Raw genomic sequence first — 25,273 nt, 5'->3', positions numbered from 1 at the left:
CGAATGGCGTTGGGCTTGCTTGATATCATACCCTTGGCTAGATCTTGTATGCTATGGTTTGCGTATGAGTATTGATACCTCCATGCGAAAGAACATCATCATTAGATAGTTCCCGTAGTGTACAAGTGGCTTATTGTACATCCCCTTGAAAAAGGGGGAAAAGCAAAAGGGAATAAAGGCGACATTCCTTACACCAGCACCATCCACCACCACTTCTCGACAACGTACCCTCCGGTCTCGGTCTGCCGCGCAAGACGAACTTGTGTCAACCATTCGAGAATGTAATTCACATCCCAAATGGCAAGCGATGGCTTGGTCATGGAGACGATATCACCGGGCTTGATATGCGGACGCACGGCGATGATACCCACCACGGCCGCCACCGCCCGGTCCCAGATATCTTTGACCAGGTTCCGATTGATGTCGATCCAGAGCGGCATCTTGCCAGGTAACGGTTGAGAGGGCTGTTCGGCGGGAAGGATCGGCGTGAGCCTCGGCGCAGATGTCGAGGACGGCACCGGCGGCGCAGGAGGAGTGGGAACGGGCGGCGGCGGCTCGGCGAGTCCAACATCTTCTCCTCTCGGCGGAGGCACGGCGGCAATCCGCTCCCAGACGGGGTTACCGTAGATGTACTTCCCTTCCACGGGCCGGACTTCCACCGCGAAGTGGAATTTCTTCTTCTCGATCACTCGTGTTAGGTACCCGCCGTCGGTCAAGCCAAAGGCATCGCGCGGCGGGTCACGCGCCTCGATCGTGACGGCGCCGTCCTGTGCGAGGTTGATGATGGCAAGGATGTCGCCGTCCTCGGCGTGGTACGTGACTTCCCAGACACCGTGGCGCCGCAGCGCGTCGTCCAGCGTGTGCTGCTTGAAGTACGACGCCTGCAGCAGCATCTCCGCGTCGATGGCCCGCTTGCGGCCCAACACCATGAAGAACAGGTCGCTGAGGACGAAGTTGCGGCCGGGTACCGTGCGCCCCTTGTTGCTTGCGGTCAACACCCGCTCCGTGACCAGCGAGCGCAGCGCGTCGTCCACCAAGGCGGATGGGAAGCGCTGCAGCTGCCGCTTGGCGTCTGCGGGAACGTAGGTCCGCTCGTCCGCCACCGTGTTTGCGCGCACCCAGCTCTTGGCGGTGTTGAGATCGTCCAGTTCAGCTTGCCGGCGCCTCTGCGACGGTGTTGGCGATGGAGTTCCACTGACAAGTTCTGCGTATATAACGCCAGAAAGGGCATTTTCCTTTCGGATCATGGCCACGGGCGTGGCATGGCTGAAGATTTGGTCAACCTCTGCGGCTGGCGGTTCCTCACGGGCTTCGAACAACTCGTCAAACTCCGAGTGCGTGGCCGGCAGATCGGGGCCGCGGCTGGGTTGTGTGGTTTCGCTCTGCTCGATATTCCACTGCGCTAGCCACCTCCAATCAACCTCTTCCAGATTGTTGTAGTTGATTGGAGGTACCGTACCCGCCCGGTAGGCCTCTAGGTATCGTGATTGGAAGTCACGCTGCATTTTGGCCATTGCATGCCGGTTACGGCTCAAGATGGCCCGCCCTCGCTCTCGAATGAACTGCGAGTCGTGCTCCGGGAACGCCTTGACAACGAGATTCCAATCAATAACCCGGCCAGGTATGCCGCCGACCAAAGTTCGAACGATTACCATGACATGCGTCAACTGCGTCATCAGTTCTTCATCCAAAGCGTTGGAGCTGAACCTGACACGTCGGCGAACAGGTGGTCTAAACTGCGCCTCTGTCACTTGAGTGCCCTGCTCATCGCTCACGACGACCCTCTGTGGTGGCCACGATTGCTGCGTTGTTTCACTCAGTTGTCCGTCAACCTGGTAGACGTTTCGGAGCGGTCTCTGCGGTCGGAGTCGCATTCTCATATGCCTTGACGGCTGAGGCGGCAGCACCTGCTCCTCCTGGAAAACTAACTCTCCCTCAATCTTGGCGGTTTCGAATGGCTCCTCCACAATTTGATTGAGGAAGATAAATTCCGGAGCGCGACGTTCGAAGAGCAGCGCGTTTTGGAGCTCCCACCTCGCGATATCATCCGTCTCCAGGAAGAACCGTTCAGTCCGAGGATCAAACATTTCCCCTGCGTAAGCGCTGACGCGCCGTTTTCGTACATCGCCTAGGATGTCCTCAAGTGACTTTGGGAAAGGTTTGTTCAGCGCTTCCATCTCGATAGAAAACAGGTCCGGGTTATAATAAATGGTTCGTTTGCGCTTCAGCGACGTGTTAGCCATCTCCAGGGTCTCCTGCATTCTCCGCTTCTGGCCAGTGCGATACGAAGACGGTGAGAGGACCTCCACATCTGATTCGTCTGAGGGCACCCCTTCAGAGATCTCGTCCACATCGTTGTCTGGTTCCACATCCGAAGCACCCTGCGCGTCCAATTCATGAACAGATGGTACTGGCGGAGCTGCGGGCTCTTCGGGCGGCTGCACGTCTCTTGTACGCTTGGTGAGTTTTCGGAGACGTATGGGTCTCTTCATTCCAAGCATCGCGCGGACTATGCGACGAGCATAACGCTTCTCCAGCTCAACAACATATCTCGGCTTCTCCTGAAGCTGCACAGTAACATCGGATTGAAAAGGGAGCTTGGCATTCTTCCCACGTTGCTGAGATGCAAGATCCCCCTTGGAGGTCTTCTTCAGGGTCGGGTCAATGTCGACACCCTCCGGGACGAAGTTCTTCGTCTTGAGCATGTTGTATTGCAATGCGGTCATCACAGGGCTGTCTACCGGCACGTGTGGGAGCCGGATGATATCCCTCACCACCATCACATCCTTAGCGTCCTTCCCCGCGAAGGTCGTTTGCAGTAGTTGTCCAGAGTCGACAAGGGATTTCACAGCGGCTTTTATGGTACGCAAGTCTGGCATCTCCTTCTGCTGAGTCCGTTCTCGCCATACCGTAACAAAAGGGTTCCACAATTCGTTGCCCAGCGGAAATGCTCCTCCAGCTTTCTCCACGATTTCCAGGATGATACTACGCCGCTGGTATGCCACAGATCCACCCTTTTCAACCCTTGCGCGTTTTCGAGGTGGTGCACCACCATGTGTTTGTCTCTCGTCAAGTCGCCGCGGTTCTGACGGTCGGATTGGTTGCTTGCCCTTGTGTATCCGTGTCACGTCGTTGGATGCTGCTGGCGTGTCGACGTCCATGGTGTCCTCTGCCGCATCACCACTCGCAGAGACATCAACCGCCGCTGTCTCAGCCAGCCTTGTCTCTTCATCTGTCCGTACCTGTTCAAATGGCTCCGTAGTCAGACCGGGTGTCGACACATTCTCAGTTCGATGATGATCCGGTCTCGTAATCGACGGTTCCACGGAAGATTCTCTCACGGAATCTTCGGCAGCAGCTTCCCAGGGCTCTTGTGACTGACGATCCGTAGGGGTCCTTGGTCGGGGTGCGGCAGATGCAACAGAAGGTGTTTCTTGTCGTAAAGTCATGACATCTTCGGCACCACGGCTTGATGAAACATCCTCTTCTGGCCACTCTTCGTCTCCATGATCCCGCAGCGGCTTCGTGGAACGCGGGCGCAACGAACGTCGCGGAACCTGATCAGGTAAGTGGACCTTACTCCCCGAGTCTCCAGCTACTGGTCTCGCTTCTTCAGTAAACCATGGCAATGATCGTAGTTGAGGCAACTTGAAGATGCCAATGCGGCTTATCCTTGGACGACCCCGTGCATGCCCTGCTGGCCTGTCTTTCCCGCGGGGAGTAAAATAAATGCCAGGATGGGGACGGTCAATCAAGTGGACATGATACCGTGTCCAAGACTCGTCCATTCCTTGAGCCTCCAAGATCTCTTTCTCAGACATGTTCGCAAAGCGTTCCTCATCGTGCTTCGGCTTCGAGGGATGCTTCGTCGCAGGTTCCGCCGTTGCCGGCTCTCTTGTTTGCTCGTTGGCAGGAGTTTGTTCCCTCGACGCTGTCATTTGTTGCGTTGTCTTTGGCCGACGATGATAACTGTAGTACTTTGGAGCTGTAAACAAAGGTCAGCAAATTCCAATTATCTGTTGCATTATTACAACACGCACCAATGATCCCACTCGGTAATCGCACTGCAACAGGATCACTTCCCGTGATCGTATAATCCGTTGGCTTCCCTTTCGCAACCGCCTCGATGAGCGGAATCTCGCTCCGCTGTTTTCGATAATCGAATCTCGGCAGCCCGTCCTCGTCCAGGTCCGGTTCTGCATCGGGTGGCAGAGCCTCTGCCCTCTGGCTCTTTGCGTCTCTCGGCTGGAAGGCTACCACATCCCATGATGTTTGGCCCGCATCCACCAGAGCCTTGAACCAGCGAGCGCTGATATACACGTAATGGGTAATAGTACCCTGTAGAGCCATGTCCCGGACTATAGCCAGATGCCGCAGGTGGAGTGGCTGAAGCTGCCACCCCTCGACGAGTCGGGTGAGGACAGTCTCCAGCGGCCGCCGGAAGAACCGGCCGACGACATCGTTCATTGCCTGATTGGTCGTCCTGCCGCTGACTCCGGCTCCATGAATGACGTCGAAGATCAGGTTGTACAGCATCCGATCCGGATGCCACCGAGGCCACCGCATACTAGCTGCCCGAGAGGCTGCCGCGTCTGTCACCGCCTGACACATCTGTTCGATGCTTTTTCCCTGCTCCTGGTCTGATTCCTGAATAGTTTCAAGTTCCGGCTCCTCTACGGGTACGGCCTCCTCTGGCGCTGCCTCCGTTGTGGTAGGCTCTGGGCGTATTGAGTCCAGATCGATATCTTCGTCACGCTCCTCTTCTTTGGGCCGCAAGACAGCGCTGTCTTGCAGAAACAGCTGGATATCTTGCTTGGTCGGCTCGCGGACCATCAGAATACAAGGATGGGCCCCATGCTCGGTGACTTGGTACTGTGAATTGGCTCGCACTCTTCGCAGACATCCAATATTCTCGAGTTTCAGTATTGCTCGAGAGAGAACTTTCCAGCGCCAACGGTCATTGAAGCCGAGACGCGCCTTGAGGTCATCACGACTGATGATTCTGTTCGGTTCGCTTTTCAGTATGATGAAGATCTTCTCCTGTAATTCTTGTAAATCAACGATATCCCTGGCCGGAGGTGGCGCAGTGATCACTTCCTCTGCCAACGGATCGATGATCGTAGGAGCCACCGGGTACCTCCATGAAAGGAGCAATGTTGTCTTGGCCAATCTTGCCTGGACGGGTCGTTTCTGGATATACCCTTTCTCCTTGAGCATATCTGTCCGCTTTGGAACAGATCGCTTGTCCTGCCCACTCTCCCTGATCAGATCGGTTTGCAAGATACCTTGCTCCTTGCTGGACGTGATGATCCGCAGCAGTTGCCACTCCGACGGTGGCACCTGCGAATGATCTTTTGTGTGCCCAGCAACGGCCAGCCACTGATAATCTTCTGTGACCGTCACTCGGCCCAGATTACTAGTGTTGTCATCTTGCAGTTGCTCAAATCGGTCCAAGTCCAGGGAATTTCCCTGGCGATTGTCACCAACCGAGACAGCCGGATGCCATGTTAGCCATTGCCAGATTCGCCTCTTGAGTTGGCGATCGACAGTGCCTTTGTCGCCGCCATCGGCATAGAAATCATCAATGTATGTGAGAATATCCTTGGCAGTAGCACCTGATATGCATCAGTATTGATTCTGTAAATGCCAAGTTCATGTCCAGTGACGGTGACATTTGTTTGGTCAACATGATCGACTATACTCGATCCAACAAACCATGATCTACAGGGCAGATCCAGCGACGAAGAACAGATGCAACATGCCCAGAAAGGGTAATATTTGCTCGACCGACTCGAAACGGGTGCAAGAAAAAATTCACGGAAATGATGAAGCCTTACCTTCTGGCCCGCAAAGTCCAATCTGCATCAGCAGATATTCCATCAAATCCGTGTAGTGAAACGCCATCGCGTTTCTCCTAGTCGTGGTGGAGGAAGCCCCTCCGTCATCTGGCACGGCAAGCACAAAATGCGCCGGTACGGAGAGAAAGATGAGCTCGCCGAGTTTCGAACGAAAGATGTCTTGTGCGTTGATGGAGCGAAAAGAGAGGCGCCATCAACCCTCTTTTCAGGTTTAGCGTGGACTTGCTTAACTAAGCGTCGCCACACCTGAGTCAGCAGTGACCTGAGTGACCTGACCAACCAGCCAATCAAACTTAGTTGGCCTCCTGTATGGTGTCGTACCTCAAGTCGGTCTTCTTTGGCATAGAATCAGGGTTAGGGTTACTGGCAAAGGAATATCAGCATCACTGAACCCTGGTAGGAAATGATTCCATGGCCTAAAAAGTATCTAAGATACGGTCGAACCTTCAGCAAATACGTCGGAAAAAAAGAGCATTGGAATTATATGCCAAACTGCCATTAGCACACTAGCCAACCCACATGCATGATACAATGATGCGAAATGAAGTGCTCAACTGCTCATCGATGCAAGAAGGCTAAAAGGATCGAGCCCCTGGCACTCTCCATCAATCAACTTCGAAATATCTCCTCTTTGTATTTCTCACGGTAAGCGGCAGCAATGACACCCATGTTTGAATGATCAGGAACAACGCCGAAACCGTTGATGTCCAGGCAACGGATGTGCTCACGATCCAGGGGACCATTGTTCTGATCTCTCAGCCAGTTGAGCATTGCCAAGCAATCACTCCAATCAGACTCGGTCTTGCGGTCGCGACTCCTTAGGAATAATTGCCGGATCTTGCGTTCCAATGCCCACTCCATGGGCGCGGCGAGGATACGGATTTGCTCGCCCTCGAAGAGAACGATGTTCTGGTGTTCTGCCTGTTCGAAGAGGCGCTTTTTCGCTTCAGGCGTGACGAAAATGGCCATATCCTCGTTCGCCCACTCATGATTGAAGCCAAGTCGTTCTGCAACCTTTTGTATCCCGTCGCGCAGTGGCTTCTTAATATCCCAATCCGTTGCCCATTCCGGAGAGAGAATGTAGTCAAGGTCCCCAGTCGAAGCTCTATTCTGGAGATAGGCCACGGCAAGAAACCCGCCGGCCGTGATCAGTGCTATGGGAGCGAAAGCGACGATCATCTCGCTCTCTGCTAATTGCTCATCCAACGCCCGAAGCCCTATTTGGGAAATCGAAGTTGAATAAATTCCCTGCATTGATCATAAGAGCTTCATCTGTGACGAGACTTGGGTGTTTAACCTTTTCAAAATCCTCCTTCTCGAGGCATATCTTTGTGCTCGGCATCACAGAGAACAATGGATGTTCTTTCTTTAGGATAACTGCATGCGTGGGGTCCAAGCGTCCAGGGACCTAGTAAGTACGCCGTATCTGGGATCTCAAGGAGTCTAGGCGGCCAAAGTCTTCCAAGGAAATTCAACAATCAACTAAGTAAACCAGCTTCATCAGGAAAAAATGTCCTTGATAAACACGGCGCACGGAATGGAGGAGAGATCTGTCATACAACGACCAATCGCGTCACAAGATAATCTGAACGTGCGAACACGTGGCGTGGGTTTCGTGGTGCGCAAATGCCTGTTCATGCTCGGCTAATAAATTGATCAACTAACCGCACCGGCAACAGCACAACGCCTCCAAAATAATCAAAGACGGTCAAATTGTGTATAGCCACCCAACATTTGTGACTATGTTTCGTTTCGCAAAAGGCTCACTAACGCCTTTCTCCTCGAGGACAAGCCGGCGCCCATCTCTTACAAACTCCGCTGGCAGAGAAGCAAGACATTCGGCTGGAATTGGCGGGACATCCCTGGTCCATGCAGGTCCTGATACAGGTTCATAGGAAGGGTATGGGTCTTCGTCGCGCCGACGGAACTCATGATTGCGATCTCGTCTCAAACCAAGGCTCAAACGCCAGTTGAATGCTGTGACCAGCTCTTCGACAAGAGACGCGAGAAGCGCATACCGAATTGGATCTGGATCTGCAGGATCTGGGATATCATATAATGCCCAGCGGCTCTGATACCAGAAATACTCTGTCTCCTCCCCCAGTGGGCTATACTCGCCCGATAACATGGATTCACACATGCGATACAATGACCGCAGTGGAGTGTCCCGGGCGCGCCAGAGGGGTATAGCGGTCAGGTTACGAAGATCACGGCGACGGTGGAGCATCAATTCCTTGTTCCCCAGCAACTCCTGCGGAGGAAGCGGCTCTGGGACTGGAAACTTCCATGTCGGATAAGGGACGAAGAGACCCAGAAGCGCTAACCAAGGTCGAGAATGGTTGTGCCGGAGCCGACCCAGGCTGTATCGGAGTTTCAACGGTGATTGGAGACGGCGGATACGGTACCAGTACTTGTAGAAGATGAGGTAGAGGCGCCGGCACAAGGGAAGATCGCGACGTTGTAATATTTGCCGTATTGAAGGCATACGGTTCTTCTGCTGTCTGGAGAGTCAGATTCTCAAACGGGGAGGAATTGAGTGTTCAACATCTCCATGGTACTGGGAGGACTCTTAGTACTTACGTGTACCAGTTCAGTTCCCGCTTCAATTGCAACGCTACTAGGTATGCCAGGGCGATCAGAGAGATGCAGGCAGTCAAAATCACTGCAGTAACTACTCTGTGCAAGATTCTTCCTACTTGAACCCAATTGGAAACGGTAGTGCCTGCCACGTCCTCGGTTGGCAGACCGGAGGATACAGGATCGGCCGACCATTGTTGCGGTCAGGCGGAGAGAAGGAAATGCGGAAAAAAAATGAAGAAAAAAATAGTTTAAAAAACATTTGCCGACTGTTTCCCTTGAATCTCGAGTGTGATTGGTTCATTGTTCGGTAGTCCATTATTTGAAGTTAAATTTGAAATCAAGCTGCACCATCATACCATGACATACATCATCACCATCGCATCTTGGCGCCCATTCCCTGAGTTTTTGACTTACCAAATGATGGCCTCTGTGATTCTGTGCGTCCTTGAAGCCCCGTATGGCACGTAGGAATTTATATTGTACATGTAACTGCGAATATCTTGTCGTTGGCGCATTCACCGGTGAATCCGAAACAAGTCCCACGGACATTGCGGCTGGGGTTTTCACTACGACTACGGAGTACTCCGTACTCATGCTATTTTCCTAGCAGGAAACTTGAAGCTACTATTATTGCTAGTACCACTACGCTACGCATTGAGATGTCCACAGTTACATGTGTACGACGCAGAAATTATGCACTCTATGGAGCCTCAAGGCCACAGAAGTAGCACCTCATGTCAGCCGTTATCGACTATATACTACTATGGACATAGTCTCTGATATGATGCCCCCAGGGACAGGAATCAATCTCGTCAAACTGGGCATCTGATTAGCCCAAGGGAGAAGATGATATCTTAGAGTTCGTCATATAACCCGCCGAGGCCCGAACAATGTTCATCACAATTCGCAGTTCGTCGTCGGTTCGAGGAGTGTAGAGCAATATATACTCTTTCGGAAATGTCCATCCGAACAAGCGTCGAGTTATCGCAGTACCATCCAGCAAATGGCGTTGTCCCCAACCGAGACTTACAACCTTTTTACCTACTTTCAAGATTAGCAAGCAGCGATGCGAACTCAATGCAAGAGCTGGGGTGTACAGTCTTGAGGCGCCAGCACCACATGTACTGCATGGTCTCCAGTGGCATGGATATGGCAGACTTAACCATCCATTTGCTCGGCGATGGAAAGCCTTTCCACCTCGTCCGCGAGAAACACGCCTTGTGTCGTGCGGCCTTCATGAACAGATGGTTTGAAGACGAGCAGGTGTTGGTTATCGGCCACGAGTTGAGCAAGCGATCTGCCGAGTTTCTGAATCCCAGCAGACATTAGCACAGCAATCAATTACTCGCTACAGTGTGAAATCTGGGCGTACCAGTGGAATCTCGGCGCCCGCGGCTTGATCAAGCTGACTCTGGGGAGCGGGATGAGGTCCCATTTGGGGTCGAGGGCCATGATGCCACGGCAAGGCATCGGAAGTCAACCAGCTTCGCTTATCAGGGTTCCGATCGTACATAGCGGTATCTAGGACATCTGTTCCAAATGGCCGCAGAACCAACGTCGACAATAGCCATCCGCGGAGCTGTACGGGAGTTCACTAGGACCGTATGCCATGTAAGTCCGGTAGTCCCTCCAATTAAGCGCACTACCATTGCGATACATGCTCCGGTCATGGAGAGAGCAATTGCGGTACGTATATCCCAATTCCTTGATCGAAGGAACATTGGCAGTCATTGGTGCCAGTCCATTGACATTCTTTGGACGATAGAAGCCATGTGCATTGGGAAGTCACTAACGCCTCAAGAAGCTGCCGCTTTTTTGCAAAGGAGTAGGTAATGGTACATTTCCATCCTCTCATCCTCATCTTGGACAGACTCATACCACGTCAGGCAGCCTTCTGAGCGCACGGCCGCTTCAACGTCGAGTCTGGCGAGCTGTCCGGATCGATACCCCGTGCGTCTTCAGGAACTTGAATCCACCAATGCAGATTCAAGAGCCTCGTCCTCTCGCATTATGGTCTAGAGAGCTTAAACGCACGTGATAACCACGATCATGACGCATGACATAAGCTTTTTTTCTTTGTTCTGTCAATTACTCCCGTCTTTCTCCGTAGCGAATTCCAGGCTTCAAAAAACAGCATGACGTCATCTTCCGGAGTGCCCGGCTTCCCGGCTTGGCATTTGGACAAGCCAATCTGATTGGCACACGAAGCTTCAGGGTACTTACTGTATGTAGTTGTTTTAACCGTAATTGGTTAGTTCACCATACAGCCTTGACGATCATAATCTTGGCATCCCGAACATTATCAGTCCGATTCGGCCCGACTGCAGACTCGGCCAGGCCTTGGGACCCTGTACTCGTAGTACTACCTAGCCCTACTCGTGCTAGTGAATTAATCAGATCGTTTGGTGTAGAAAACAGTTTGTCTTAATCATGATGATTTTCCTTCCGGTCTTCCGAGTCAACTCATTATCACCGTCAGCACACGCCATGGATCCTTCCACAATGATTGTCTGTCAGTGAATCCCATGTTGCCTGCCCTCGCCTCCTCCGCGACTCAACCAAAGTGATCGCGCCATGGAAGAAGCGGCCGTACCCCAGACCGATGACCCTCCGCCTCTGCCATATTCTCTGCGCGAACGGAAACGCTCGATCACGATCTTCTGGACGCTCTTCGTGATTGACACGTTGGCTCAGCCATTGATTCTCTATTTCGCTTTGCGATATTGTACCGATTTGACCCTCAACTTGGGTACGTGTGATGTCGCCACCCAGTTTTCTTGTGAGCAAGGAACGCTAACAGGTTGTCAGTGTTCACCATCAGTACGCTAGCGCTGGGCGGGGTATCGGTATTTGAATACTTCTTCCGACTATATAATCTATTTCGAAAAGACTCGCGCGCGAGGCCCTTGAATGCACGGAAATCATGGGTATGATATGTGAAACAAGGAGCATTACTGGACTTGTCTAATCAATGGCCTGGCCAGCTTGATTTTTTCCAAATCAACTTCACCATTGTATGGTTGATTCTGGCGGTCGAATTGATAGTGTGAGCATCGCATACAAACAGTCTTCTATCGCAGCCATTGATCGTTTCGCAGGGGAACCGTCCAAGAAATTCCTTACAGTGAGTTTCACCTGCGCCGAACAGGCGCACTTCATTATCGAGTCGTTGATCCTGACCGTCAGCGAATCAGTCCGTCTACTTGCCATGCCGCTTCCCACCGTTATGTTCTATTTTGGCGCCGTCCATCTGTCGTTTGACATCCTGCGCATGTTGGGGTACAAAGCACCTTTCCGCATCTCATCGACCCCTCAAGGCTCGACAATGCCGACGGCCTTGTATGTTTTGGTAGAGGACATCGTTGCAGTCGATGGCGGCGGTGGTCAGAGCTATCGTTTTGCCCTGCGGAACCGGTATTTGTCGAGCCCGTACTTCCGACGGATGCTCTTCGAGATGAATTGCTTCTGGGCCGGTGGGTCGTTGATTGCTGCGGCTGCCATTACTGTTATTGTCTTCACTACATCCCCAGATGTAGCTTACACGGTATGATGCCTCTCCTTGCTTTGCACTGTGATTCGGTGCTTACCGTCCTGATAGCTTGGCTGGGCCCTCCCATTCGGCTGGGCCGGATTGTGGACCCTCATTACGTTCCCATGGGTCCAGGCTGACCTGCGCCGGGAGAAGGCAACCTGGGGCAAAGTCCAAGGACATGGCGGTGTGCCATATACAGATGATATTACCGCGTATGCACGGACACGACTCAACTCGTTCCAGGAGCGTCTCTTTCCTTTCACGCGGGAAAAGCCACACCCACCGCCATCGTCGAATACCGGCCGTCTCAACGAGGCCACCATTGCTGAAGACTCGGGGCAGTCTTCCAATCATGATGCACAAGTCAATGAGAAGATAAATCCCGATGATATCGAGTCAAACACCAACGGACACGAAAAGAAGCGACATTCTGAAAATGGTGCTGACGGGTGATCAACTCTTCTCGACCCTTAATTATCGCCACTACTCAGCGCTGGGTCATTGCAAAAGTGATTTCTATTGGCCTTTATTTCTCACTTTAACTCTTTCGAAAGTGTATTTTGCATTCAATTGGTAACTACTAAATTCGATCTGCTTCAGATGTAATGATCGCTAATAGTGCTTGCAGAATCATGCTCTTGGTTATTGGCTGGTTAGAGATTCTGATGGCATGGTGTTGTTGGATGTTTCTTCAAGGATATGGTTTATGCCGTGTTGGTTAATCCATGATTTGTTCGACTTGATGACTTACTAGGTCGAATAGCACATCAATACCATGCACGAAGTGATGCTTCACCAGTTGGATCTGACAGCATCTCGATCGAAAATCAAATCATCAAACAGTTTGGCTAGGGCAGTACTGCTTCTATCTCCAATCCACAATTCTTGAAAGTACAAGGGGGGGTTGACTCCCGAGCCAACACATCCATGCTCAGCTGAGATTCGAGATTCGAGTAAGACCATCTAGTTAATACTTTTCATTGATTTCGGGGAAGCCCGACTGGGTTACAGAGTTCCTGAAGTGATTTGAAGATCAAACGGAATTATAAGGTGGATGGTAGGAGTGTCCCCTATGGTTGTGGGTGAACCCTGATTCTCTCGACTTGGTAGGTTCTCATTTTTTCTCTACGTATGTAACCATGCCTTGAAACTAGAAACTACTTACTATGGTGATGGAAGCTGATTGGTTAATGATGCTAAGTACGGAGTACTCTTTGGTATATAATCACGCCTGGGACATCGCCAGCCCTCGCAACGCTAATAAATGGCAAAAAATCCTGACGGCATCTTGGATGACAGAGTCCACATGGCAGAACTGATTGCGCTACTAGGCCCTCCCACTGCAGAATTCCGGCAAAGCAGACAGGCGTCTGAGCTCCGCCTTCTGGGGAGCGAAGCGGGGAACTGGAAGGAAGAGTTAGGCCCGAACCCAGACATCACGCTCGAGAGCCTAGCTGAAGATATTCAAGGGGAAGACAGGGAAGAGTTCCTGTGGCTTCGGGCGGCCTTGCAATGGAATCCCGAGGACCGGCCAACAGCGAAAGAGCCCTTATTCGACGAGAGGCTGATAGAAGGACTTGAGGAGTGAAGGAACTAATTCAGAACTCCGCGAGAAATCCATGCAAGAAGCCAGGATAATAGATGCCCGTGACGATGAAATTAGGTTCAATGGGTTGTCAATACAATTACAGTGCCCTTAGGTACAGGCGATTAATTTACATCAAGCAATCTCCCTTCTATATACAGTTTTTCCGGATACCAATCAATACCCCTCGCCAATAGCCATCTGACCAACCAATACGCAACTCCATGTCTAGATTCCCTCCATACACCAAGAATTAGAGAGAACGGAAAACAAGCCGCGAGCAAAAGGAATGATTCAAGTAAACAAAAGAAGAAAACAAGAGAAAACAAGACTCCGATATAATGCATGGCGAGATATTATCCGTTGAGATGTGTGGAGGAGATGTGACCGGTTGCCGCGTCAGGTGCTATGTGTCGAATGGCCGATGCTGCCTCGGTGAAGGAACTTGCGTCCCAGATTGCGGATGGTGTTCTTCTGGCTGCTGCGTGTGATCTCAGCTTGAAGCCCGTTGGGAGAAACGGAGGACGATACTCACCCGTCTTCCTCATCAACTTGGCTCCGTGCGGTGCCTGGTCGCTCGCCCGTCCATCGTCCAAATATCCTGCTCGGACTGCTGGTGTTGCCCTGCTGGGATATCATATAAGAAGATGACCTCATCCGCGGCATCAAGAAAAACCTACCTCGTGAGATTGGTGAGATTGCGAATCAGATTCCACGACGCTGGGCTCGAGGGAACTCGACGACTGCGACTCCGACGGGTCCAGAGAATCCGTTTCCACACGATGCATGGACGAGAACAAGGGTGGTGCTGGGAACTCTCCACCGGAATCCCGACTTGCAAGACTCCTGGAGGCAGGGTAATCGTCTCTGAGAGATGACGAGTTCGTCGATGGGAGGAACATCTGCGACGAAGACGCCAGCTCCCTCAGACGTTGCTGTTGTTGCTTTGATGGCCGCGGATGAGAGATCTTGTTCCCCAGAATGGCCGGGGCATGAGAAATCAAAGCCTTGATGACGTCCTTCTTCAAACGGAGAGCCAATTCCAGGTTCGACCACGTCTTGTTCCGGTATTCGAGCACCGGCAGTCTGAAGACGAAGTTGTGGATATCCTCGATATTGCGTTCCCCCTTGCCCTTGTAGCTGAGACAAAGCACAACGTCGTTGATCTTCACATGGGCCAGGATCATGTAATTCGACGCTCGGGACATCATCTGCGTGAGGTCGTCGGCCGGCTCTTTCTTCGCCGACTTACCTAGTATGGATTTCTTGGATTTGGTGTCGTCCGTGCTGCTGCTCTTGATCGAGGCGTTGCCCAGGGACTTCTCTGTCGACGACCGTGTCAGCGCCCGCAAACTCTCCATCGACTTCTTCTTCAACGGGCCACCCGATGTCATCGAACGGACAACGGTAGGCCTGTCCGTTGGAGCCAGCCGATTTTGATCCCGCTCCTTTTGCCCTTTAGACACGCCCAGATCTTTGAACCGAGCGGGACGCAATTGCGTCGTTCGTTGCAGATCCCCGAGTGACAAGGTGGGCTGCAACCTCAGCTCAATAGACCCGGGTCCTGTTGCGCTGTGACGGTCATCTCCAGAGACACTGCCGTGGCTGTTCGGCGTTGACACGAAATCCGGCGTTGTTTCGCCGTCGGACTCGTCCATATCAAGCGGCTTCATATGCTTGATCATGAAGGGGGAGAATCCACCGTTCTCGAAGGCGTTGGATCCAATACCGGGGAAGATGTACTCGAACAGCTTCTTTCCCAGTTCCCGCTCCAATTGAACCTTGAGCGGAGAAAGACTCACTTCAAAGTCATCCAACACCGGGATTCCCGCAACAGCCTCCAACATGTACCATTGCACCCGAAGCGTCATGTTCTCTAGCCCAGTACGATTCCGGTGATCCTCATAGGGAACGATCATTTGAGGATATACTGCATCTTTCAGCAGATTCAAAGCCTGTAAGCGCTCGACTTCGATCTGGTTGTAGTTAGAACCATCGGAATTGTCCGTGCGCTCGTACATGACATTGCCGAGCTGGAATTCCACCAAAGGTTCACTGTGGCTCCGCATCAAATGCCATACGACATCGGAAGCCGATAAGCGCCAGCGGAGCATAGCGTTGGCTTTGGACATGGTGCGATCGTCGGTTCTGCGCTGCGACGTCGTGATGGCTTTCATTATGAAGAACAGCTCATCCTCGCAGTTGGCGAGATCCTTTTCGAGAGCTAGCCGATCCTCCAGGCCTTGTCGGTCGAGGTATCTTGCTTGAATCTGGAAGTACTCTTTGATTTCTTCCAACTGGCGGATCCGTTCCTGGAGCTTGAACACCATTTCCGGCGCACCTCGGAGGTCGCTGAAATCCGAAGCCAACATGATCTTCTCTAGCCGCTCGCTTCGAACCTTTTCCAACGGCTCGCTGTAGAGTAGCAAGTCCAGCACGATAATGTACATCGTGTAGTACTCTGTTGAGTCACAGACAGTCTGGATGTTGGGGAAATCAACCCAGATCTGGTCCATCCGACCCTCGCCGTTGTCAGGATGAGGAACCGCATCGTCGCCCTGTGCCAGTTCGTCATTGTACTTCAGACGAAGGTTGTTGAATTTATCATAGCGAAGGCTAGCAGACGTTCGCTGGATGATTCGCGAGAAACCGAACGGATTCAATCCGAAATCGAACATTGCTTCCAGGGCAAGCCATGGGGGCCAAGCAGATCCAGGAGGATTCCCATACTTGTTACCAGCATAGAATTGCAGATGGGCTTTCAAGTTTTTCTGCGTCGCAACAAAGAACTGGGCACCGTCCATGTGAAGAGTGAAACGGCGTTGTACCAGGCCACTTACATCATCGGTCACTCGCCGTTTATCCATGATGGACAGGACCTTCAGCGTCATTTCCTTAGCAGCCACGAGTGTGACCGAGCGAGGATTCTTGTCACTTTGTAACTGAATTTGTGGGGCAATCATTCGAAGATGATAGCTGTTCTGAGCAGTGTACTCGGATGGTATCTTGTCGCTGAAATCGGTTGACATTGAACGACCACGACTCTTCGCGGCTGATTCCGAAGCAGAATCATTGGAGCTGACAAATCGTTTCGCATCGTGGAGAAATTGTTCGATGCGATCCTCCACACTATCAGCATCATCTTTCTCCCCGTGTGTTGCATCTGCGGAATTCGAAGAGGTTCGCTCAGAGAGGTTCTCCTTCCTCCGCTGCTTGTTCTTGGCCTGCTCTTCAACAATGTCGATGATGAACTTGACGGCCTGCCGTGACATGTAGTACATGAAGCCTCGTCTCTGGCCAACTTGGTGGATGTATCTCAGAATTATGTTGCGGAGCGAGTTGTTCCATTTCACTTGGGGGTTATGAATGGTGAAACGGTTGTAAAATTCGTTCACCAGGTCATCGTCTGGAGGCGCATACTGCTCGTCCAGGTCCGGCTCGCCGTCGTCGCTGCTTATTTCAGATTCTTCCGACGAACGCATGTCAATTTCCGACCCAACAGCTCCGGGATCATGATGCGTTTCATTCGATTGAATGAGCTTTTCCAGTTTACGGAGGCCGGCTTGAACAAATTTGCGTCTTCGAGCCAGTGAGGCTGCCTGTCGAAGGAGCAACTCATGCCTGACTCTCAGATCATGGTCATCTCCGCCACTCTGAACGAGCATTCGCTCGGATTCTCGTAGGACGCGTTCGTGATTTGCGGAGTGAACTTCGATATTTGCGAGCCGATCCCTGAACAGGTCCATTTGAACACGGCGTGGGTCATTGTTCTGAGCCATCACACAATCATGCGTTGGCTCCGTCCCAAACGGGCTAACGCTCGTACCGGCTGATGATTCTCCGTCATGATCCGTTTGTCTGAAGTAAGTAAAACGTGGCGTGTACGCAAGAGGTAAGATCTCGGTTTTGGCATTTGACCCTTGGGGCAAGATCCAATCTAACTCGACAAAGTCATCCATATCAATCCAGCTCAGATCCTCGTCCGGGATGGTGAAGCGAGAAAGGTCGACAGAGGGGGCTTGTTGAGATGAAGACCACAAATCGTCCGTGTCGGTGCTTCCCAGGTCGGTTCCTTCAATGGTGGCCGACACCGCCCTGAAATCAGCTGCCTCGAAATCCAACTCAGCACGATTAATTCGCATCGCGCTGGCTTTGGCTGGTTTCAGACGGCCTTTGACACGAGTATTGACAATTTGCTCCCGTCGCTGGTGAAGGTCGAATTTGAAATTCGCAAGTCGCACCTTGAGACCTGTGGCAGTGACAACGTCATCGCCATAATCTTCAGCATCTTTGTGTTTGTAGATATGTGAGACAAATAAAGGGGACATCAATAGCTTGTACTTGACGGTTGCGAGATGACGCCCGAATTTCTTGTTCGTCTTCGTGATGCCAGGCCACAAGCGACCCTGGCGAACTGGGAGTGACATCGAGCCAGAGAAGAGAGACCACCAATTGAAGAAATGGGTAAAAATACGAGGCGTCAGATGGACTGTATTATAGTTGCTTTCGGATTGGCCAGCCCCGGTCGGCGCCATGACGGCGAGTGAGAGATGGATATGATTGCTGCGGAACCCTCTGAAGGCGTCATAGTCCTATCCGCCTCTGTTAAGTCTGTTTTCATGCTGCGCGAACGATGTTCTCTTACCTTTCTGGTCTCCTCGTCGATATAGTTAGGATGCTTGAGGACCACTTCGTAGTGAGGCTTGAATTCAAAGGACCGGCCATTCTCAACATTGCGTTCGAACATCAGCCCAGCCAACCACTTGACGCTTCCAGACAGTTTCATGAGCACTTTCTTGAACATTACGACATCCTTGGCCATGCTTCGGGGCGGCGCTTGAGAGTCATCAAGGGCAAACTCGTACGAATAACGGGCTTCCTGGCTGTAATCGGGCACCGCGAGAACGTACTCGCCACTTGTGACAGCCATAAGCTCCTTGGGATCGGACGTTGGGTGAATATCCCACTGAACATCTTTACGCCAGCACATCACGAATCCCGCACCGAAACCAGTAACGATGTAAGGATCGCGGGAGCCCTTCAGACGGAGGTGCACATCACCGTCGCCCTTCCATCGCACCTTGATGCGAGAGTGGAAGCTCAGCCGGATCTTATCCCAGAACCCGACACGTTCAGAAGGATCGATCTCAGGCTTGGTAAAACCTTCAAATATCTTCATCATATCCTGAATGACCGGCTGGTACGACATGCACCAGGTGATGCATGTAGGAAGACTGGTGTTGATCTCGACGGCGGGCTCCGAGTATGTTTTGACAGGGGACACTGTCCTCCGAACAGTGACAAACAAGCCATCTGTCATGGTACCATCGGGAAGTTTCGTTGGTGGCAGGATGCACACTTGGACATCTCGTGTGGACTCGTGGTTACGGAACTCCTCAGCAATAACAAAGTCCGACTTCAGAGACAGGCTCGGTAACCGAGGCGATTGGCCCGGCCGAAGTGCTGGAACATGGACGAAATCCAAGGGATAGTCTCTCAAAGTGACCCGAGCTTCTCCCATGTCCAATTGGAGACTCATGGGGACCAGAAGAGCGTATTGCATGTCCAATGGCATCCCTTTGCCAACGCGATGGAGAAATTGGGGATACTCATGGACTGGGAAGCTGGGCTTGTCGATCACGAAGTAGGCATCGGTAATAAAGGCCGACATCAAAGAGGGTCTGTTAGGAAGAGCGAGGATCACCTCATCGTCTTCGATATCTTCTGGAGGCTCGTCAGCCTCCGCAATTCGAGCAGAGAGCTCTTTGAAAGACTTCGACTGGAACTGCAATGCAGCATTGACTTTGGCCTTCCAGTTACGAGCGTTGTATTCTTGTAGGCGGAGCCATGCTTCATCCTCGGAAATTTTCGCGGTCGATGACAGATTCGCCGAGCCCTCAGCATCATAACGAGCTTGGCCAGGTCGGCCGCGAGATTCAAATGAACTCCTCCCATCCTCATTACCAGTGCTTGCGCTCCTCCGGGTCTCATAGCTCTTGCGTTCCGCGGCTGGATCCGCATTTGTAAAACGCCCACGGTATCTGGACGCGCTTCGCCTGGACTCCTCTTTCTTCAGCTTCTGTGATTTCAATCGGAATGCCTCTTCTCTAGCTAGCCGATGTTTTTGCTCAACTAGGCCAGCTCTATAGATGCAGCCGAGTTTCCATTCGAACGCATCATCTTCCAGCTGAAAAGCCAGTGCCCTGCTTCTTAGAGAGATCCGAGGCAGGATCTTCGGGCCTTCTGGAACTCTCTCCAACGAGTCCTCATCTGAATTCGTCCGGAATCGATGGCGTAGTTGCTTCAGCGCCTTGACAGTATTGATAAAATTATCGAAAATCCGATGCATAACTAAGTTATGAGGAACGCCAACACGGATAAAGTCAGCTGATAGATCGATAGACCGCTCCTCTTGAATCTCACGGCCGTGTTTCCTCTTGCTTTCCCGGAAATCGACACGGACACTGTTCATCGTCACCAGTCTTGCCCAAGCACCTTTGAGCTTCGGAGCATCAACGTGGAGTCTCGCTAACTGACAGCGCACAAAAGGCGCCGACCAGCGATGCTTTCCGGCAGCCAAACCGTAAACTTGCAGCAAGAGAGGGGGTTCACTGGGCATGAACCCCTTGACCTGAACAAGACTGAACCGAACATCAACCGTGGTGAGATCGGAACGCGGCGAGGCTGGTTTCCGAATGTGCAGTGACGAATTTTCGAAGGACGAACTATCAAAGGCCCGAAACCGATATTGGCCTGATTGAGGCCGGTGATCCATATGAGAGATGAAAGTGTCACCGAGGACAGAAGCGGCCACCCCGATGGAATAGCATCTGTATAGAGAGAACTCTAGATACAGAGCCTTCACCACGGAATTGACGTGGAATATCGGGCCCTGAAGATCACTCTGGGTAGTGAACGCCACTTCCCAACGAGGCAGTGAGAGGAAGGATTCAGGCTCCATGTAGTCCTCAGACTCGAGCGCGAAGCCTTCCAAGCCACGAACATGAATCACAAGACGGCGGCCATCTGAGCGACCGTTTGGAGTTTTCCTAGGTGGTGATGTGGGAAGGCGAAATGTTGGATCATCCCCAACAAGCGAGGGGTTAGAATGGCTCGAGGTACGACGTCGTGGAGCGTGTCTCGGGGCCCCTATGTTCTGAGAACGGTAATCGGCTGTCCACGACTCAAGCTGAAGCGCTACCCCCCTTTGTGCCTTGGCAGACCCAGGTGGAGCGCCTGCGACTTCAAAGTTGAGCTCAGTGGCTTCGAATTGCACCTGGGCGAGCCATGCTGGGAGGCGTCTCAGAAACGCCGGTTTTTGCTCGGTGTTGGTGCCAACCACTTTCTTAGGCTTCATATGAGCTTGAAACTCCCCCATTACCTCCTTGATACCCCTGGTCACCTCTTCATTGACCAAGTGAACTGAAAAGGAATTGAGATTCCCGCTCACAGCCATGAGGACTTCCGATGTGGCATTGAAGTGGACCCGGACTTCCATATTTTGTGTCTGGAGGATGTTGTGTTTCGCTCCGGACACCGTCTGATAGTAGAGCTGATGGGACGTAATCCGGTACGTTGAGGACAGAGAGTACTGAACAGCAGCGTCGGGGGAATGGGATGATTCAACGTCGAGGGAGATGGAGGAGACTGATGAGATCAAGAGATTATAATCACCACCATCTATTGACGAGTCTGCTGTGATGGGGAGCACAAGCCGAAGAACCGGCTCATGCACGGAAAGCTTAATACTGGCTTTGGGAAGCAGCCGCAAAATCAAATGGTGGCTACTCCGCTTCTTTCTTCGTGACGATGATGCTCGCGCCTCGACCAAATGGAGGATTTGCGAAAGGTGGCGTGGCTCCAAATCTAGTGCCGGCGATGTGATGACAAGATTCGAGAACAACACATTGCTGTTGCGCTCAGCCGCATCGTGTTCTCTGGAGAAGGTGACGGTCTTGGACGGCAGAGTCGTCTTGACTGTTGTGGTGGCCATTGGCACATAGAGTAATCGATCGGTACTGCCGGCATTGTCGTCCAAGCTGACAGAGATGGAAATGGCAGCCAATAAAGCTTGGTGAGCAACGTCGCCTGACTGGAAATACATGCGATGGGCGGGAGTGTTGGGGTTCATGCGATGAAGATCCATCCCAACCTCATGGGTAACAAGATTGAGATGCACCCCTTTCTTGTCACCTCGATGGGCGTAAAACGACCGCGAGATACGGAAGAAACTCAGTGCAAGCTGAATTTCCTCAATGCCTCTTAACAAGGAGCTAACGAACTCCCTGGAATCCGCCACCGTCTGCATAATTATGTCCTCTCGCGAGCCAGGTCGGTCGAGCTCCTCCACGTAATCGGCGAATGAAATTTCCCCATCATCGATCTCGCTACCGGACTCTATTTTGAGCGACGTTTGCTTGGCTTCTCGAATCGTCCGTGAAAGCGCAGACAAGTCATCCGAGGGAATGAACAGTCGGCCGAGTTTGAGAGCGATCGAAGCGTCTCGCAGCCCTTCCTTATCTCGGTAAACATGCCCATGAATGTTCAATTGCAAGTGGTCCAGCAGCTCGACTGGCTCCTGCCCATCCACCGCCAGAAGTATATTCCGCACGTTGATCATCCACTCGACCGGCCGCGAACTCGGTGACTGACGCTTCTTATAACGAAACATCCGGCCCCGTTGGACCATCTTTTGCCTAGTGTCGACCGCAAGCTTGACTGAACCCAGCTGGATTTGTCCGGCGCCAACGAAGTGGATCGTGGAGTCGATAACATGCAAGTCAAACAAAGCCAGCCACTGGATTCTCGAGTGCAGCCGCTTGATCCGATCCTTCCACTTTGTCAAGCGCGTCCAGGTTCTCGTTCGAAGCTTCGGCCCATTGCCGGACACGTCCGACCGCTCCCCGTGAGTGATCGGGGTGGATTCATCAGGGTCCGAGCTCGACGGAGCCGACACTGGCCTCGCTTTCTTCTCATCTTTCAAGGCTCGCGGATCAATCGTTAGCTTTGGGTCGGTCAATCGGAAGGTGATCCACGTCGGTTGCGAAAAGGATGGCCGATGGAAAGACAAGCCTAGCCCGCGGACCTCGATTTGGATTCCTTCCCGAGGTGCGTATGCAATGCGTCGCAAGGAGAAGTACCCGATTCGCTGGATTGATACGCCCGTTGCAATGCGGATGATCGCGAAGAGTAGAAAGGAGGATAGGTAGAGCAACAAAATTCCCACCAGTACGGTGGTCGAGCTGAAAAACGACATGTCGACCGGCAAGCCACTCTGCACGCGCCCGATAGCCCAGACGACTTCGAGTCAGTCCGAATCATCCACTCTTCTGTCTCTGTACCTCCGTTCGAGATCCATTCGGACGGTCTCTTTGTCCAACAAGAGCATCCCTAAATGGTGATTGACGCCTCAAAGAACTCCCGACGATGATTATCAAGTGGCGAGCTCCGCGTTTGAGGTCTGGCATGTGGATAAAAAGCCATTCGGCAAGAGCATTTGCTGGTTGCGGACGATCGTGATGAACGATATGCTCCCTGTTAACAATCGAAAATAGCCCACTTGGCAGATGCAGGTGTTGTTGCCTGAACCTCGAGGCATCAATCCCCGAGTCTCGACTCCTCTCTTGGCATCCCTTGATCGGTGATCCATTCTGTCGGGATTCCGGGAAACAATGATGCCGCATCCTGGCCCGGAAACGATATCTCCGAACGCTTGGAATGCATTGATCCGGCAGAAAGTCAGGATCTTTCGGCGTCTAAAATGCGCTACTGCACCAATTGCAGCCACTAGACTACTTAGGAACTCACCGCAGGAGCCAGGGAACAAGGAGCTTCAGCACTTCAGCACTGATGCAATGCCTAGTCGGCCTCACAAAAGAACTTTGGGCTCGTGGTTACATAAATAAAATAGCACAATAATAATATACGAAAAAGATATGCAATGCTCGCTGCCATTGCCCCATGATCGCTGGTCAGTGTGCACAATGTGGTAGAATTGAATTCAGTATTGATGTACATCCGTGGACTGCAAGACAGATAAGCCCGCAACTAAATCGTCATTTTGTCAACACAGCTAACCTAAGACGACTGCTTAGCCGGCGAGGATTGTGGAATCGAGCTTTGAGAGGCGCGCTCTCTTTCTAGTTCCTGAATTTTCTCATCGAGAATCGATATTTCTGCTTCAATGGAAAGCAATTTCTCATTCAGAATATCCCTGAACTCTTCGTCGGACAAGGACCTCAATGGAATCCATTTGGAGTCAGCCATGCGTTGGAGGATCGACTTGGTCGGACGACCTTCATTCTCCTGTCGCCATTTTTCGATAGCATTGTAGGAGCTCTGGCCGAGAAAGCCAACGATTGAGAAGACCACCGCTCCGGGAATCAATTTGCCTCCTGCAGGTCATGTAAACATCGGAAACGGCCATAGAACACCGAGATGGCGTACCCATAACACGAGTGACAATGCCTCCAGAGATGCCGCCAGCGATCGCGCTGGTATATGACCGCTGCTTGGGAGTCGCATTGTCTTGGAAATGCATATGAAGGAAATTGTTTCTCAGCCCTATTAACGTGCATGGCTCAGTTCCTCTCTGCGATGTGATTGCCCGAAAAAAATCGGCTTACACCAAAATGAGCTGCCAAAGGCTGCCCAATGAATACTATGAGAGATGGAATGGATCACTGGATGGGGGCTAGCCCGCAGAATTCCCGAGACTCCTCCATATGTGAGGCCGCCGAGTGCTGATATTCTGCGCGTCAGAGAGGTCGCAGGCTCTGAAGCATGATCCAAAACTCCTCAACGTACCGCTAAGCGCGCCCACTTTCACGATTGATGGTAAGGAAGGGCTATCTGTTGTCGACTGCTGCGTCTGGATGTCAATCATGTTGAATCAAGACGCATTGTAACACCGCCAACCTCATTGAGGCGTTGAAGATGATGTGGGTGTGCATTTCAAGACAAGATTGCCGTTCCACTTTTTGGAGGGGTGTGCAGCTTGTTTGACCATGCGCATGATCACGTGTTTTCGATTGATTACAGAAGACGAGTACGGAGTACTGTTCAGTACCCGTCCTAATCGTGAAAAACCCTCCTGATTGGAAGCAGCGGGTTCGAATCCCGCTTCGACCTTTCTGAAATCTTCGTGTGAATACTACAAAGACCTTGCTCGACCTCAACAGCACGTTTGTTAGAGACGGTCAACGCCGGGCCTGAAGTCCCAGTACGAAGTACGAGTACTGTAAAACGTATAGAACGTATGCTCATAGGTTAAACCACCACATTTCCTAGTACATACGAAGTGCGATGCGATTGATCGAAGCTTCCGCTGTCCCCGGTGCTCCTGTAGTAGAAGTATGAAGTACTAGGTACTACTTAGTACATTGCCACGCGCAGTTCGACGCTGCCATGCTTTTACAATGAGGCAAAGCTATCCGTTCTATCGCGCCGATACTGACTGCAGAAATGTATTATCTGCAAGACCATGCTAGCGGGTGCATGTACCGTACATTCATTCGTATAGGAACTTGGAAAGCTTGGGGATACCGAGGCGGCGGGTGTCAGACAACGTATGCCTGTGCTTAGAGTGGCGAACATCAATGTACATGGACAGAGCGAGGGGATCAGAGAGGAGACACATTCTCAAAAAGAAGGAACTTGAAGCCGTTGAAGGAGCTCCTCGTCGAGAAAATGCACTGCTGAATTATGTAATCCACTGGA

The 25,273-nt window shown here is 51.9% G+C and overlaps 7 protein-coding genes across 7 annotated transcripts; 1 reads left to right on the top strand and 6 right to left on the bottom strand.

Moving 5' to 3' along the window:
• Positions 1-188: 188 nt before the first annotated feature.
• Positions 189-5,904, bottom strand: VTN31DRAFT_6747 (uncharacterized protein; the record flags this gene model as incomplete). Its single annotated transcript, XM_069407391.1, has 3 exons — positions 189-3,985; positions 4,041-5,615; positions 5,838-5,904. 3 exons carry the CDS (start codon positions 5,902-5,904, stop codon positions 189-191), a joined length of 5,439 nt encoding a protein of 1,812 aa, XP_069258922.1.
• A 563-nt stretch (positions 5,905-6,467) lies between these two features.
• VTN31DRAFT_6746 (uncharacterized protein) lies at positions 6,468-7,037 on the bottom strand (the record flags this gene model as incomplete). The annotated part of the gene is made up of 1 exon (XM_069407390.1): positions 6,468-7,037. The coding sequence occupies one exon, from the start codon at positions 7,035-7,037 to the stop codon at positions 6,468-6,470; it is 570 nt and encodes a 189-aa protein (XP_069258921.1).
• A 529-nt stretch (positions 7,038-7,566) lies between these two features.
• VTN31DRAFT_6745 (uncharacterized protein) lies at positions 7,567-8,343 on the bottom strand (the record flags this gene model as incomplete). Its single annotated transcript, XM_069407389.1, has 1 exon — positions 7,567-8,343. The coding sequence occupies one exon, from the start codon at positions 8,341-8,343 to the stop codon at positions 7,567-7,569; it is 777 nt and encodes a 258-aa protein (XP_069258920.1).
• Positions 8,344-9,596: 1,253 nt separating this feature from the next.
• VTN31DRAFT_6744 (uncharacterized protein) lies at positions 9,597-9,951 on the bottom strand (the record flags this gene model as incomplete). Its single annotated transcript, XM_069407388.1, has 2 exons — positions 9,597-9,746; positions 9,811-9,951. The coding sequence occupies 2 exons, from the start codon at positions 9,949-9,951 to the stop codon at positions 9,597-9,599; spliced, it is 291 nt and encodes a 96-aa protein (XP_069258919.1).
• A 1,061-nt stretch (positions 9,952-11,012) lies between these two features.
• On the top strand, positions 11,013-12,423 carry VTN31DRAFT_6743 (uncharacterized protein; the record flags this gene model as incomplete). The annotated part of the gene is made up of 6 exons (XM_069407387.1): positions 11,013-11,187; positions 11,247-11,365; positions 11,423-11,484; positions 11,537-11,562; positions 11,633-11,982; positions 12,037-12,423. The coding sequence occupies 6 exons, from the start codon at positions 11,013-11,015 to the stop codon at positions 12,421-12,423; spliced, it is 1,119 nt and encodes a 372-aa protein (XP_069258918.1).
• A 1,531-nt stretch (positions 12,424-13,954) lies between these two features.
• VTN31DRAFT_6742 (uncharacterized protein) lies at positions 13,955-22,811 on the bottom strand (the record flags this gene model as incomplete). Its single annotated transcript, XM_069407386.1, has 4 exons — positions 13,955-14,036; positions 14,091-14,182; positions 14,236-18,147; positions 18,201-22,811. The coding sequence occupies 4 exons, from the start codon at positions 22,809-22,811 to the stop codon at positions 13,955-13,957; spliced, it is 8,697 nt and encodes a 2,898-aa protein (XP_069258917.1).
• Positions 22,812-23,632: 821 nt separating this feature from the next.
• Positions 23,633-24,440, bottom strand: VTN31DRAFT_6741 (uncharacterized protein; the record flags this gene model as incomplete). Its single annotated transcript, XM_069407385.1, has 4 exons — positions 23,633-23,949; positions 24,002-24,118; positions 24,181-24,297; positions 24,362-24,440. 4 exons carry the CDS (start codon positions 24,438-24,440, stop codon positions 23,633-23,635), a joined length of 630 nt encoding a protein of 209 aa, XP_069258916.1.
• Positions 24,441-25,273: the final 833 nt, after the last annotated feature.

This window comes from Thermomyces dupontii (genome assembly GCF_041956625.1).
Source record: "Thermomyces dupontii strain NRRL 2155 unplaced genomic scaffold VTN31scaffold_7, whole genome shotgun sequence".
In the NCBI taxonomy this organism is placed as follows: Eukaryota; Fungi; Ascomycota; class Eurotiomycetes; order Eurotiales; family Trichocomaceae; genus Thermomyces; species Thermomyces dupontii.
Note: the sequence above shows the minus strand (reverse complement) of the source record. Positions and strands in the feature narration are given on the sequence as shown.